The sequence below is a fragment of the Haliaeetus leucocephalus genome, unplaced genomic scaffold (genome assembly GCF_000737465.1).
Source record: "Haliaeetus leucocephalus isolate CR32 unplaced genomic scaffold, Haliaeetus_leucocephalus-4.0 Scaffold899, whole genome shotgun sequence".
In the NCBI taxonomy this organism is placed as follows: Eukaryota; Metazoa; Chordata; class Aves; order Accipitriformes; family Accipitridae; genus Haliaeetus; species Haliaeetus leucocephalus.
Window position 1 is genome coordinate 1 of NW_010973335.1, and position 16,300 is coordinate 16,300.

The 16,300-nt window shown below is 46.4% G+C and overlaps 1 protein-coding gene across 2 annotated transcripts; it reads left to right on the forward strand.

Annotated features, from left to right (window-relative positions):
- The first annotated feature begins 6 nt into the window (after positions 1-6).
- Positions 7-15,461, forward strand: NUP62 (nucleoporin 62kDa). Of its 2 annotated transcripts, XM_010583447.1 has the most exons (12): positions 7-331; positions 1,184-1,578; positions 2,289-2,399; positions 2,862-2,990; positions 4,397-4,492; positions 5,408-5,516; positions 5,668-5,812; positions 6,225-6,274; positions 6,397-6,531; positions 7,225-7,336; positions 7,804-7,870; positions 15,241-15,461. In XM_010583447.1, the coding sequence occupies exons 1-12, from the start codon at positions 51-53 to the stop codon at positions 15,330-15,332; spliced, it is 1,722 nt and encodes a 573-aa protein (XP_010581749.1). In that variant the 5' UTR covers positions 7-50; the 3' UTR covers positions 15,333-15,461. The 2 variants fall into 2 exon arrangements, with proteins under 2 accessions (XP_010581749.1, XP_010581750.1); XM_010583448.1 differs by lacking the exon at positions 7,804-7,870 and having other exon boundaries at positions 15,241-15,339.
- The last annotated feature ends 839 nt before the right edge of the window (positions 15,462-16,300 follow it).

Here is a 16,300-nt window from a genome sequence, read left to right on the forward strand (position 1 = left end):
GGTCTCCTGACGGTGGCCGTCCCTCTTCCCGCAAGGCCGCCGCCGCCGCCATGAACCAGTTCAGCTTCGGGTCGGGCGCGGCGGGAGGCGGCTTCACTCTGGGCACGCCGAAGACGGCCGCCACCACGGCCACGACCGGCTTCTCCTTCTCCACGCCCGCCGCCTCGGGGGGCTTCAGCTTCGGGAGCGCGGCCCAGGCGCCTGCCGGCAGCCAGCCCGCCGGGCTCTTCTCCTTCAGCAGGCCGGGCGCTGCCGCGCAGCCGGCCAGCTTCAGCTTCGGGACGCCGGCCACGGCCACCGCGACTCCGGCAGCAAACGTGTTCCCGCTGGGGTGAGAGGCCCGGGGGTCGGCCGGAGCCGGGGTGGGCGCGTTGGCTTTGCTGAGCGGCCCCGGCCGCGGGGGAGCGCGAGTGGGTGATGCCCTCCTCGTTGCTTTGGAGGTGCTGTGCAAGCAATTCTCAAGGGAGCGAACCTGTTGCTCCTGTGCCTTAGAGCTCCCGCTGTGCCGTAGCACATCCGGAAAAGCGTTTGGCGAGACCTGGTCCTTGTCGATGCCGACTTTTTCAGACGGGCATTAAGACGGGCGAGGTGTTCCACGCTGCGCTCCGTAACTGGGGTACCGATGCTTGCGTGAAGCGACGATAAGATTTTGCGTCCGAGCGCGAGATGTCGTGTCCTTTCTGATCCGAATCCGGAGCGCTCGGCCTGTTTCTTCAGCCAGGCGGGACCGTTTTGTCCTTAGGAAAGGCCGTAAGCTTTGAGGTGATTCGTCAGAACTGCTGTTGTGTAAGAGGCTTGCCAGATGGGAGCAGTGGGAAGGGAGCTCAAGTGGGGACTAGCAATAAAAGTTGAAAAAAATAGTCTTGTGTAGGGGGGGTGAAAAGGGTGCTTGGGAGCTGAGAGAATAAGCAACTCCGCTTACACTGCCAGAATGTCTTCTGGTGCCTGGATGGGTGGAGGGTAGTTAAGGTAGTCAGTATGAAGAGACTTAACAGAGGATCGCAGGTGCCAGGAGCTGCAATACAGTCTTCATCAACATTGAAACGTAAGCCTGGTCAAGTGCATGCCGTTTTGCGAGGTGGTTTCTGCTGTCAGCAAATGGCCTGTAAGAAACTTGACTGGATGTACATGTCAAAGAGATTGGCTTCTTTTCTTTTCTTTTCACTTTTCTTTCCTTCTCTAGGGCAAATGCACCAAAGTTAAACTTTGGAGGCAGCACTGCAACTCAGGCTACTGGAATCACAGGGGGCTTTGGATTTGGTAGCTCTGCACCAACCAGCGTGCCCTCAAGTCAAGCAGCAGCCCCTTCTGGCTTTGTGTTTGGATCTGCTGGCACCACCGCCACCACCACCGCCGCCACCACCGCTCAGTCTGGGACGACCGGAGGGTTTACTTTTTCCAGTGGTACCACAACTCAGGCTGGGACAGCCAGCTTCAACGTTGGCACCGCAGCTCCGCAAGCAGCGCCCACAGGGTTGACCTTTGGAACAGCACCTGCAGCTGCTGCCACCACTGCTGCCACCTTAGGAGCTGCAACCCAGTCAACAACCCCCTTCAGCCTTGGGGGGCAGTCCTCAGGTGAGTGCCTGGGCTTGAAATGGCAGCTGTAGTCAGGAAGCCTGTTGTCACCGAGAGCAGCTGGGGATGGTGTGGAGGTTCTGCAGCCTCCTGCTTCTGGTGGTGTGAAATGAAGCGAGTGGCCGGAATCAGTGGTTCTTCTGATATGCCCATCCAGCGTCTTCAGTGACGAGTAACGATTGCTATTTAGCCTTTGGGTTTGGAGAGTGAGGCTGAAATAATTTTGCCAGTGTGTGTGGAAGCGCCAGCTGCATTTGAAGCGCTTTTAAAATGTTTTTGGTGGGTTTGCTGGTGCAGAGGGAAAGGGCTGGGAGCGGTGAGAGGGTGAGCCGCTGGATGTGCCCGTCCCGCTGTTCACCTCCCTGAGGGCAGGAACGTGCGCCCTCCCGCAGAGTCTGGCAAAAGCTCAGTTTGCAGCTTTTGATTTACTTGTTGGTGACAGTGCAGTCCTCGGAGGGAAGGTCATGAGCTCTGGGGTGAGGGTGATGTTCATCTGTGTTAGAATTGTTCTTGACAGTCTTTTTAGGTAATGAGCTTTGTTAGCTCTAGTTTGTTTCCTGGCTAACGCGGAGTACTTGTTACATTGAATGTTAATGTTTTTCTGATACTCTTACTGCTTCTAACTTGACTGTCGCTGTGATCAGCGGAAACTACAGCGTCTCTGTAGTAAAAGGTCCGTCTTTTCCTTTCACTTATGCTACTTGTTCCAGGTCTAACCTTTGGGTCATTGCCATCAACAGCAGCCACTAGTGCACCCACAGCAACGCTGACCGCTAGTACCAGCCAGGGACCCGCTCTGTCCTTTGGAACCAAACTTGGAGGTAGGAAGTGATTCTGGGAAATAATTACTCAAGACTTTATGAATCTGCTGTCCTTCTGGGAACGGTTTTCTAACCCGGAGTCTGGAAATGGGCTACAGGCGCTTGTTACTGTGAATTTGCAATGGCCTCAGTAATCTGTGACAGGTCATACAGCCGTTGAACTTGGTATCCTGTATTTTTTATTGCGTCCCACGTGCCAAATTCTGTTCTGTAGTTGTTGCTGGAGCGTAGTGGAAGGGAGCCGCAGGCTTAAAGGGTGCATTGGAAATTGGAAACGAGATAGAGCTGAGGGTGAATAAGAGGAGAAATAGTTTAAAATTCTTACATAAGCCCAATACACATCTGTAAAAAACCTGGTGTAGATGGGCAAATTTGTGTCCCATTCTCAGCATGATTCTTCTGAAGTGGGCGAGAGCTTGATGCAGTCTGGTTGTACAAGGTGGACGCTTTTTCTGTTTGTAGTACCATCCACAGCTGCTACAACTGCCTCTACCACCACAACCTCCATTCTTGGTTCAACGGGACCTACGTTGTTTGCGTCTATAGCGAGTTCTTCAGCACCGACGTCGTCTACCACCACGGGCCTCTCGCGTAAGACACAATATACAGCTTTTATCTGTTGTGGGGAATAAATGAGCAGCATGGTTGGTGCTGCCTGTCAGTAGTGGAGCTGCAGATGCTGGGGTGATATGGGAGAATTGAAAAGGCCAGCTCTTCTCGCTTCTCTTTGCCACCTTCCTTCTTTGTGATTTCTGGCAAACTGTCTTCGGTGGTGAGGCATGGAGGGTTTTGTTCAAACCAAAGCACTCTTTAGATTCAGACTGGGCAAGCAGCATGGGTCAGTGAATTTTTTGTTTCTCTGTCTGGGTAGCGTTGCCACAACTGAGCTTTCTAGTGATGTTTTAGCTGCTGTCTTCTCCAGACCCCAGTGCCTTGAGTCTGGTTGCATCTGCTTTTGACTCTTGCATTAGGTGTTGGCACTTCTTTGAGAACGGTGGTCTGTGACAGTGGAGATGCAGTGTGCTAAAAACAGGTATTCACACAGGTGTATGTTTCCAAGTTCCGCTGGTAATAACTGGCAAGTTTCCTCTTGCAAAACTATTTTCATGGCAGGAAATAGTGCCTGTTTTCCGATAGCTTTAAGGCAGTAGCCCAGGTTTGAAGATGGTCCTAACAGCTTTCTTTCTGAACCTGCAATGAGATGTTAACGCTTCAGTTTCCTTTGGTTATGGAGACTAGCTACAGTCAATGTTTACCAGAGCTAATGCAACTATTCCATAGGTAATGCTGCCTGACACCTACCTCTGAAAATTTAGGCAGCTGCTCCCAAGGACCTTCACAAGTTTTATGTTAAAGCCGCACTGGTTACTTTTAACTGATCAGCTGCAATTTGTAGATGCCACATATACCAGCTTAACAGCTTGTGTTTTTAGTAGCTCTACAACGCTTGCACTGCTACTCGAGTTCCAAAGCTGACCTTAACCTTCGTGTTACAGAATGCTTTTAAGCTAATGGGCATTCTCTGTTTATGAGGATGTCTGAAACCTTGTTCTTAGATGATGATAGGTGGGTTGTTTCCAGGCAACCGAGATGTGACCGGCATGTTTCCTGTAGTATGTGCAACTGTATTGCTTTAGCAAGCAGGCTCATGCAGAGATTGCATTTCCTGCCTGCCCGTGTCCAGTACCCGTTGCTTATTTTAGCATTTGATAGCAGTTAAATGTTAGATAATTCAAAGTAGGTAAAGAGAAGTGACAGTAGCTTGGCACCTGGGTTGATCAAGCTTCCTGGAAGAAGCGCAGAGCATTCTGGCTATTTTATAGCTTCAGCCTGCCTTTTTCAGTGTTGCGTCTGGGTGATCCTTCACCTGAGCAGTGATCCTGGTTAATACAAGTAAAGAGCAGGTGGAGATGGGTGAGCAGGCAGGGTAGAGCTTTTCAAAGGGGCAATGTATTTAATGGGTTAGGCAAGCTCTTAATGTTGTCTTTGGTTTACAGTTGGTGCCCCTTCCACTGGGACAGCCAGTCTTGGAACGCTTGGGTTTGGATTAAAAGCTCCTGGAACAACAGCTGCCGCAACAAGCACTGCCACTAGTAAGAACTAGATGCTGAAATAACACAGTATTTCTTTCTGCAATCCTTCTTTTCCATCTCCCCAAGTGCACAGTTACTTATGACTTCTGAGAGCCTGTCCACGGCGAAGGGACTTTGGGTGAAGGGAGGCCTGTAGGCTTTGATGTTCTAGTCTGGAGCAAGTAAAGTGAATAGCTTAGCTGCTCCTTCTCTAGCCTGCCTGTGTATGTGCAGAATTGCTCTAAGGAGTGAGGGCGAGGTGTGCCGATGGGGGAAGGGAGAGGCTAAAGACTTGCAGGGAGCATTAGGGAGAGATGTTCTATGTTTCAGTTCTGCCCCATTAATCTGTTTCTTCCATATCGTAAGTTTCAAAGTGTAGGATTTCATTAACTTTTCTCCAAAAACAACAAAAAAAACCCAACAAAAAAAAGGTTTAGATGTGTACTGTATTTAAGTGGCAACCCTCCTGTGAAAACCTGCAGTGGAATTTGCTGCTGCACAGTGTTGGGATTCAGGGCTGAACATCCTTTTCCGGATGCAGTTATCGGTCAGTTTTCAGTGTAGTAACATGGATGCTGCTCAGCTCTCAAGGTCTTTCTAAAGCTTGTTTCTGGAGCATCTGTGAAGAATTTGAGCTCAATGCCTTGAAGTGCTGTGTAAGTGGCTGCCAGTACCATGTGATAGATGCCCTTAGTTTTGTGAAAACATGGAAGTGGCATGTCCTGCAAAGACGCAGGAGAGGAACTGGGTGTGCTGGTAGTTATTAGGCCTAATCTTAAAACACAAGGAGACTGAGAGGGGTGTGTGGTCTAGGGCTGTGTTTCTTTGAACAATGCCCCGGTGAAGTGCAGGTGAAGTGTTTATTGGACTTGTTCTCGATTTGTTAGATAGCAGAAGTGTCCTCTTCTGTTGTGTGACTTGCATCTCTTCCTTCAGGCACTACTTCTGCTTCTGGCTTTGCTTTGAATCTTAAGCCATTAACTACGACTGGTGCGATTGGAGCTGTGACTTCTACAGCTGCCATAACCACAACCACCGCCACCAGGTGAGTGTTGTGTTATAACCAGCTATCTCCTGATTGGGGCAAGAGGCAGTATTAATGCTGGTATCTGGTGGAGGAAAGGGAAGTGAGTGTTGTCATGTTTATATTTTGGGTTTTGATCTTGTGTTCTGTACTGTCTCATGCTTCCTCTCAGTGCACCTCCAGTGATGACTTATGCCCAGCTGGAGAGTTTGATAAACAAGTGGAGTCTGGAACTGGAGGACCAAGAGAAACACTTTCTCCATCAAGCAACGCAAGTTAATGCCTGGGATCGGATGCTGATAGAGAATGGAGAGAAGGTAAGGTGACATGCAGTGTAACCTGATTTTGCTTGCTTAGATCCTTAAAGGCCTTCAGTGTTAGAGATGCAGCAAGCCATTTAGTGGGACTTTCTACTTGTAAAAAAAAAAATAGATGTGAGTTTTATCCGGATGCTTGTAAAAGACTCACTGTATGTCTGTTCTGGCCTTTAGGCATGGAAGCTTGGAAATGTGTTCTGTGAGTTTACACTGTTAACTACACAAGTTATCTAGGGTGGAGCTTTCAAAGCCAAACCTCCATTATTCAGTTTTTGGTTTGCAAATCTTTATGTAACTGTTTCTTGTTTCTAGGAGACATTTGTATGATGCTGGCTTTCTCAGTTCCATCACTCTTCTTTTATGAATTGAGTTTTGAATTTTGGTAGTATAATTAAGTGTCTTCTGTTTCCAGATTACTTCATTACACAGAGAAGTAGAGAAAGTGAAGCTTGATCAGAAGAGGTACGAAACTATGAACGCTTGAAATGATGCAAGAAAAGAAAGAAAATCTTCTTGGGTTGTGGTAGGCAGATGTAGAATGTATATAACCTCTAAGTTGAGTAGCTAACATTTTCTCTTTCCAGACTGGATCAGGAGCTAGACTTCATTCTGTCACAGCAGAAAGAGCTTGAAGACTTGTTGACCCCTCTGGAGGAGTCTGTGAAGGAACAGAGCGGGACTATCTACTTGCAGCATGCAGACGAAGAACGGGAGAGGACGTAAGACAAAGATCTGCTTGGAACATGTGATGAGCAGGCTAATGTGGTGATGATCAATCAGCAAGAAGTAGAGTTGGGATGCATGACAATATTGAACTCTCTATGGCCTTTTTCAAATATGTAATCCTGTTTTATGCACGGCAACTTAGATTTCACGCATTAGAAATAGGGGAATTGCGACGGGAAGCCCTTGAACGAGCATGAAAAGCTCTTTGGATGTTGTTCTAATCAGCTGTCTGGGAAAAGGTTACTAATTTTGGCATAATCTCTAAAAATCAGTGATTATTTAGCGATGGAAGTGATGAGAGCAGAATGCACTATGTGTGGCTCAGGCATCCTTGTAAGCCTTAAGCGTTGACTCTTAGCAGGGTAATTAAAAGAGTGTTTGTCTGGTTCAAGAAATGTGAATCTTGAAGAATCTGGGCTAGCTGGTTCCTTCAGTTCTGACAAAACCTTCCAGAAAGCCCTCCACACTATTGCTTGTCTGTCTCCATGTTATCTATGAAGAAAGAGGTTAGGAGTTACTTCATCTGTGTGATAGAATGCCTCTCATGGTGCTGTTCCCACCTATCTGCCAGCCTTGGTTGAAAGGCGTGGAAGCTAATTCTGATTGCCCAAAGTTGGTGTGACTGGGAGCAGGGCTTCTGAAGTTTGCTTTAAATATTCTGACCTTGATTCCCATGCGTTTTGCAGCTATAAACTGGCTGAAAACATAGATGCTCAGTTGAAGCGTATGGCACAAGATCTGAAGGACATCACTGAGCACTTGAATACATCAAGAGGCCCAGCAGACACGAGTGACCCGGTAAATCCAAGCTTTATTCTGTTGTGTGTTGGTAAGAGACAAAGGATATTTAAACAGTTCTAACTCTTCATTTGTCCACTCGTGGATACTTCGCTGCCTGCAGTTTCAAGCTTGGAAGGGTATTTTGTTTTGTCCTTGGGTTGGTTCTCTTCTGGTAAAACTTGTGTTGTAACACAATACAAGCCAGCCTGACTCATGTACTTACTCTGCAGTTCTCTTAATGGTTTTCAAAGTATCTCATTCTGGTATGAACTCTGGTTATTTGCTTGTTTTCTAATGGTAAAGAGAAGCAAAGCAACAGAGTTGCTGCACAGACTTCCAGTGTAAAGTGGCTGCTAAGTTAGCGGAGCTCTACGTATGAGAAATTTGAATGCGTGTTCCAAAGGCAGGGACAGGCCAGCTGTCTTTTACCGTGCTTAGTTTTTATGTAGTGTAACAAATGACTTGCTCCTTTTCTTTCTACTCAGCTTCAGCAGATCTGTAAAATTTTGAATGCGCACATGGATTCGTTGCAGTGGATTGACCAGAACTCAGGTGAGAGTCATCTTGCATCTTTTGGGGAGTGTAAACAGAAAGCATGCAGCATGTGTGCAAGTGTGTTTTGAACATAACTGAATTCCTGAAGGTCCCTGAGGAATCTTCTCCTCATCACTTTCATTGGTACAGTCCCTTCTGTGCTTGAATTCTCCTGATGTGCATTAAAGGCCTCTGCTGAGAAGTAATTCTGGGCAACTGCTAATGTTTTACAAAAAAAAAGCAGTGCTTGAAATGCATCAGTGCAAAGCAGAGGACTTGAAAACCTTATGCTTTGTTCTATCAGACTAAGGTTAAATATTTCAACTTCTAAAATGTTGTGGAGTTTCCCTTTGGAATAGGAAAATTGGTGAGGGTGTATGTGTTTAATGTTATCATCCTGCCCGCCACAACAGGAAAGCCACATCCAGGTAAGCCTGAGCAGCATGCATTTATCTGCAGGCATGGTAACTCTGGAGTCATGGTGTGGAAATTTCACAGTAGCAGTAACTTGAGATGTAGTGCAGAGCAGCAGATGCACTCGACAGTGAAAACTTGATAGCGTAGTTACTGTTGTTTCTTGTGTTGGCTTTGTCCTTAACAAGTATACCATGGTGCCATACTGAAAACAAGCAGAAAAAAGGAACTTTTCTCGCAGGGAGTGCCTCCTTATGAGGGATTCAAGAATTCTGCATTCCACAGGTTTTGATTTTAACTGATGTTAGCAGCCACACGGGGGCATGGCAGAATAAAGCAGTGCTGCTCTCACCAGCACCAAATTGCACTGTCTGGCTGCTGTGCTGTGAAAGTGCTTACACCTGGTGTACTTCTTGGGTGAAAGCAGGCATACTGCTATCCATGTTTAACTAGTATTATTGGCTTAGGTCAGGATTTAATTTGGCTTTTTCTTCCGGAACATAGGTGCTAACTTCCGCATTGCAAACATGCCTGTATTGGGAAATCTGGTGCAGCTCCTGTGGCATCAGAATTCTGACTTTACAGAATGTGTGTGAAAATAGCAACCTGTTTCCTTTAAATTTTCCTAGAAGGGAGACCCATTTTTTTCCTCTGTCATTCAGTACTGAAGAAATTGTCTTATCAGTTAATAACGATTCATTCTCTTTGCTGGGAAATGTACATCTAAAGAAACAGTTCCTCTTCAGTTCACCTTCAAACAAGAAAGAGGCAGTAAGCCCAAGAAATTGCAGTTTTTAAAAAAGGTTAATGTACCTCTCTTTCCGTGGGGTCCTTAGCAAGGAGAAGAATTCCTGTTACTACTGTGTACTTAAAAGTGGTACCGTTAAAAACCTGTGTCCTGGTTTCAGCTGGGTTAGAGTTAATTATCTTCCTAGTAGCTGGTATAGTGCTGTGGTTTTGAGCTAGGTATGAGAAGAATGTTGATAATACTGATGTTTTCAGTTGTTGCTAAGTAATGTTTAGTCTAAAGTCAAGAATTTTTCAGCTTCTGATGCCCAGCCAGCAAAAAGGCTGGAGGGGCACAAGAAGTTGGGAAGGGGACACAGCCAGGACAACTGACCCAAGCTGGCCAAAGGGATATTCCATACCATGTGATGTCATGTCAAGTATATAAACGGGAGGAGTGGGGCTGGGGCGGGATCGCCACTCATGGACTAACTGGGCGTCGATTGGTGGGTGGTGAGCAATTGCATTGTGCATCACTTGTATATTCCAATCCTTTTATTATTACTGTTGTCATTTTATTAGTGTTATCATTATCATTATTAGTTTCTTCTTTTCTGTTCTATTAAATTGTTCTTATCTCAACCCACGAGTTTTACTTCTTTTCCTGATTTTCTTCCCCGTCCTGCTGGGTAGCGGGAGGGGAATTGAGTGAGTGGCTGTGTGGTGCTTAGTTGCTGGCTGGGGTTAAACCATGACAGTCCATTTTGGCACCCAACCTGGGGCCCGAAGGGTTGAGATAATGACAAACCTGACCAGAGCTTGTTAAAACAAATTTGTTATGAGCATTCATTATATTGGTCTAATAGTCACTGGTCACTATGTTGATTTATGTGTTCTTAGAGTTGTTGCTCTTGTTTTTAAAGTTCTGTTACGTATCACCTCACTTGCTGTATGTAGTCCCGGTGCTGCTGCTTATCATCTGTGGGAGATGGATTAAGGTTTTTGCTTTGATGTATTGTGTAACACTGGTTTATGGTATGATAATGTTATCGGTTGTGGGATTAATCTGGTATTTGTACTCAGCATTGTCACCTCTATACTTCGGGAGCCACCTGTGGGAAACTATTAATAATTACACCATTTACCTTTCCTCCTTGGAGAGCCAATCTATGGGTGGGGTACCTTTCTTCCCTTTTCCCTTCTTCAGTCCAGTTAAAATGGCGTTTGAGAATTTTGAAAAATGCAGATACCCTTGGGATGTTGAGACCAGCACAGTCCTAGCCCTACTGTTAGGAATTAGCATGCTCCTGAATGTGGTTCAGCTCTTGTTTAAGGTTAAACAACTATTTAAGAAGATCACCCAGAGATCTGCCCTGAGGCTGGATAATTATGAGTGGCAGGGTGTGTGGGGTAGTATAGGCAAGTACTTAGAACAGTGGGCACCTTCAGTGTTTTGGAAATTCACTTCTAAACAAGTGCAGAATCTGGAAGAACTAGTGAAATATTTGGAAAAGGTATGCTGTCACCCTGGTAACTCCAGAGAGATACAAATCACTGCAAAGTGCTGGGGCCTGGCCTATGACTATAGAGCCCTGTTCAACACCACTCAGTACCCTCAAGGGGAAGAGAAGGTCTCTGGATCTAACAACAAGATGACAGGCACTGCGGCTACCCAAACCTCGGCAAGCGGTACTGCAACTGAACCAGCAGACCAACCCGCACCAGTATCAGTTGCCCCATACAGAAGAAGAAATAGACAAAAAAATCAGTTCGCCTAGCAAAGGATGAAGATGAGCCAGGGTCATCACGGGAACAGGAGGAAGAGGCAGAACCAGAGGTAATCACCTGATCTCTATCCTTGAGTGAGCTGCGGGATATGTGAAAAGATTTCGGCCGCTGTATGGGTGAGTGTATTATCACCTGGCTTCTCCGATGCTGGGACAATGGGGCTAATAGCTTGGAATTAGAAGGTAGGGAAGCCAAGCAGCTGGGATCGCTTGCCAGGGAAGGTGGCATTGACAAGGCAGTTGGAAAAGGGACACAAGTGATCAGCCTCTGGAGGCGACTCCTTTCAAGTGTGAAGGAAAGGTACCCCTTTAAGGAAGATGTTATATGTCAGTCAAGCAAGTGGACCACCATGGAAAGAGGTATCCAATATCTGAGGGAATTAGCTGTGCTAGAGACGATTCATTATGGCCTGGACAACCCACAATTATCCAAAGATCCAGACGAAGTCCCATGCACACGACCCATGTGGCGGAAGTTTGTATGCAGTGCACCATTGTCCTATGCCAACACACTGGCGGTAGTGACCTGGAAAGATGAAGTGGCTCGCCAACTCTGACAATACGAAGAAAATCTCTCCTCCCTACAAGCTTGCATTTTGGCTGTGGAGAAGCTGTCCCAGGATGTCCAGCAAATCAAAGAGGATATGTCCTACTTCCCACTTGGAAGGACTAATGTCTCAACTATTAGGAGTGAGCGTTCCTCTGCCCGAGAGACAGAATATAGAAGGTACACACCATGAGGTATCCTGTGGTTTTACTTATGTGATCATGGAGAGGACATGAGGAAATGGGATGGAAAACCTACCTTGGTCCTAAATGCACAGGTATGTGAGTTGCAAGGAAAAACCACCACAAAAGGGGATTCTCCCAGGAAAAATGCTGCTCCAGTTTCCAAACAGAGTAGAAGGGCTGATCTTATTTCTGATCCTCTTGAAGGGACTTCTGAGCCAATTTTATCAGAAGTGAGTACTGGATACTCTGACCAGAAGAGGGGCCCTGCCTCCAGACAGGTGGAGGAAAGGGATAACTGGGTCTACTGAACTGTGTAGATTTGATGGCCTGGCATGTTAGACCCACAGGAGTACAAGGCTCTAGCAGACACCGGTGCACAGTGTAGTCTAATGCCATCAAGTTACAAAGGGGTGGAACCCATCTGTATTTCTGGTGTCTCAGGGGGATCCCAAGAGTTAACTGTATTGGAAGCTGAAGTAAGCCTAACTAGAAATGAATGGCAGAAACACCCTGTTGTGACTGGTCCAGAGGCTCCATGCATCCTTGGCATAGACTGTCTCAGGAGAGGGTATTTTAAGGACCCAAAGGTGTGTCAATGGGCTTTTGGTATAGCTGCCTTGGAGACGGAGGGAATTGAACAGCTGTCTACCCTGCGTGGTCTCTCTCAAGACACTTTGATTGTGGGGTTGCTGAGGGTTGAAGAGCAATGAGTGCTAATTGCTACCACAACAGTGCACTGGCGGCAATATCGCACCAACCAAGACTCTGTGATTCCCATCTATAAGTTGATTTGTCAACTGGAAACCAAGGAGTCATCAGCAAAACTCGCTCACCCTTTAGTAGTCCCATATGGCCAGTGCTAAAGTCTAATGGGGAGTGGAGACTAACAGTTGGCCTGAATGAAGTTACGCCACCGCTGAGTGCTGCCGTTCCGGATATGCTAGAACTTCAGTATGAACTAGAGTCAAAGGCAGCCAAGTGGTATGCCACAACTGACATTGCTAATGTGTTTTTCTCAATCCCTCTGGCAGCAGAGTGCCGTCCACAATTTGCTTTTACTTGGAGGGTGTCCGGTATACCTGGAATCGATTGCCCCAGGGGTGGAAAGACAGCCCCACCATTTGCCATGGACTTATCCAGACTGCCCTGGAAAAAGGTGAAGCTCTGGAACACCTGCAATACATTGATGACATCATCGTATGGGGCAACATGGCAGAAGAAGTCTTTGAGAAAGGGAAGAAAATAATCCAAATCCTTCTGAAAGCCGTTTTTGCCATAAAAGAAAGTGAGGTCAAGAGACCTGCACAGGAGATCCAGTTTTTGGGAATAAAATGGCAAGATGGACGTTGTCAGATCCCAATGGATGTGATCAACAAAATAGCAGCTATGTCTCCACTGACTAATAAAAAGGAAAAACAGGCCTTCTTAGATGTCGTGGGTTTTTGGAGAATGCATATTCCAAATTACAGTCTGATTGTAAGCCCTCTCTATCAAGTGACCCAGAAGAAGAACAATTTTAAATGAGGCCCTGAGCAACAGCAAGCCAACTTTGAACAAATTAAGTGGGAGATTGTTCATGCAGTAGCCCTTGGGCCAGTCCGGGCAGGACAAGAGGTTAAAAATGTGCTCTGTACTGCAGCCAGAGAGAATGGCCCTATGTGGAGCCTCTGGCAGAAAGTACCTGGGAAAACCCAAGGCTGACCCCTGGGGTTTTGGAGTTGGGGATATCGAGGATCTGAGGCTCGCTATACTCCAACTGAAAAAGAGATATTGGCAGCATATTGAAGGAGTTCTAGCTGCGTCAGAAGTGGTTGGTACTGAAGCACAGCTCCTCTTAGCACCCCTAATAACAGATGATCTGTGTTGTGGCTGCAAGTGCTCTGCAACTCTTCTGTGCCATTGCACTGTCTTTTGTGTATTTACAATTAAAAGCTTGTTATGGCTGTGTGATATGGTGCAAGAAAATATGTATATACTTGTAACAGCTTGTGTGGTTCACCTGTAATTTGCATCATTTGATTACCATTAACCTTGTTAGAGAAGCGCAGTTCAGTGCAGGCATCCGGTGTTAGTCGCTCTGCAGTTCAGACCCTAGGTTATCTAAAGGAGAGAGTTGGGCATCGAATCTCATAAAAATAAATAATTTGAGTGGTACAGCAGCAGGATCAGCTCAAGCTGGGTACCTCTGGGGAGGGACCCTGTACAAAGAAATCCCTGGGCCATTATACTCTTACAGACTATGCACTTGCCCTTCATGCAACATCCACACCCCTTTCACGTGCCCTTTGGTCCAATAGTGATTCTGGCCTGAGATCTTCTGACTCCTTGGATTCCTTCGCTGTTGCCAGGCAGGCTGTTATCTTGTCTAGTTGCAGCTGCTGTTGACAGTTGTTCCCTCCTCATTGTCTGGCTCGTGCTGCCTCTGAAGGCCTTGTCTTGCTTGAATAGATAGAAATTCAGTACAAGTTCAGCAAATCTCGTGAAAGTTTGCAGCTTGCAGGCTAAGCCTTTGGCAAATCTAGCTACTCAAGCCAAGAAGGTGAACAGCGTAAGAAATCTCACATTACAAGTCTAAGTGATTCATTCTCTTTAACACTTACTTATTTAAGCTGAACAACTAATATTCTTAACAACCTATCCTGCCACAATTAAATAGACTTGCTGAACAAGGATGTGGGATGGTGCTGCTTCCACAAGTGAAAGGAGTGTTTGGACAGAGCCTTGTTCTGACCTTCTGCCTCTTCCTGAGAGAACCAGAAAGTCTTCGTTTCGTAGTGACAACTGAATTCTGAGTTGGGCGAGAGAGATCTGTGAGACAGTGAAGCAGACTGCCATTTTATGCCATAATTATTTTTGCATGGTGAATTTTTGAAAAGTGACAAACTGAAGTGTGTTGCGTAGTGTGTTACTGAAAGATTCTGGGTTTGGCGTGCTGTACGAGATAAAACCTGACCTCGACTATCTATCTCCAAGCCACAGGCTGACATAACGTTGTAGCGCTGTTGAATAGCTTCTGATAAGCTTTCATGGAATGAAATTAGAAACTGCTTTAGCTTGTGCCAAGAGTTTTTGTGTATTGCGATGCCTGCTGCATTCAAAGGTGGTGATCAATCAGTGGCTTACGTATTTCCAAATCAGTGATCTGCAAATAACAGATGATGTGTGTTGTGGCTGCAAGTGCTCTGCAGCTCTTCTGTGCGATTGCACTGTCTTTTGTGTATTTACAGTTAAAAGCTTGTTATGGCTGTGTGATAATGCTGCAAGAAAATATGTATATACTTCTAACTGATTGTGTGGTTCACCTGTAGTGTGGGTAATTCAAAGCGAGTATAGCGGGGGGTGGGTAGGGGAAACTGGTTTATAGAGCCATTGCTTTCCCTCAAGCTGCAGACCAGTGGTTCCTGTTCAGGGAGGGTTTGCTCTGCACTCTGATGCAGTGCCCTGAAACTGCAACAAACTGGCATGGCAAACAGTGTCAACAATACGTCCCAGGATTCTTCCGATTCTGCCTGCCAGTCCCTGAATGCCTCAGAATACTTTTTAGACAATGTTCTTTCTTTGCCTTGGAGTGTTAGCAGTGCTTTGTGTTGGGTTTTCATCCTGCTTTGTGCGCTGTGAAATCTGAGTGACCGTCAAAGTTAAAATGTTTTTCTTTCTCCTTCTGCAGGCTGAACTGTGCAGGTTGTGTTTTAGGGTGATTGTAAGATTAACCCCTTGTGTCTCCCACAGCCGTGTTGCAGAGGAAGGTAGAAGAGGTGACAAAGGTTTGCGAGAGCCGCCGCAAGGAGCAAGAGCGCAGTTTTCGGATCACGTTTGATTGAATGACTCAAAGTTTAAAGGATTAACCTAAGATCTCCACAGAAAACGGAGGTTGTCGGGGACGTAGGTCTCAAATCATGACCTGGGTTTGTTTCTTTTCTTGCAATAAAATTTGTTGCTTGTTCCAAAGCAGTCTTTGCAGTGTCTGACCGGAATTCACCCGCTGCAGTCTGAGAGACTGCATGAAGTTTGCGCTGAAAGTATGTGTTGTGTGTGTCTCTGTTCTTCCTAACTGCATGCAGACTGGCGAGATACACAAATGCTGCCCTTGAGGGATTTAAGCAGTATGTGACTCCGCGGCTGTGCTCTCCAGTACTTGAATGTAACTGGACTGTGTTCAGTTGGGACTTCATAAGCTTGTACTCGGGTCCTTACAGAGGTGGTTTAATGAAGAGCTGTCCTCAGAAGGAGCTGCAGCAGCCGGGGAGACTCCAATTCCTCCTGTCACTAGCTGGAGTTTGTGTTTAAATTGGGTATGCTTCCACTTCTGAAAGTGGGCCTTGTTTTCTGTACTTTTGGCAAGAAACTGCTGTTGTGCTGGTACCTGTAAGGAGAATTTCTACGCAATTAAAAATTGGTAGATGTGCCAGTAGAAAAATGGTACTTGTGTGGTGATTTGGTGTAGCGCAGCTTGTGCAGTCGCAAGGGTGCAGGAAAGAACGAGGTCAGCAAGTCTGCTGCGAGGACTTTTTAAGAGGCAGAGTCCCATCGCTGCTTTTTGATCAAGTGTGATTACAACGCACGTTCCGATGCATCTTCACTAATGGAGGGAAGTGAATGATCACGTATGTCGCAGAACTGCCCTCATACTCAGTTCTTCTCTGCAGTTTATGCTTCCGTTCTGCAAAATGCTGAAGGGGTGCAAATAATGTGTAATGGGCTTTTGTTCATGTTTCCCTTTCTCTGCCTGCGCCTTAGCTGCCTTGTGTTCTATATCGTCCCCTGGAAGCGAGGGCGGCAGGGCTGGCTT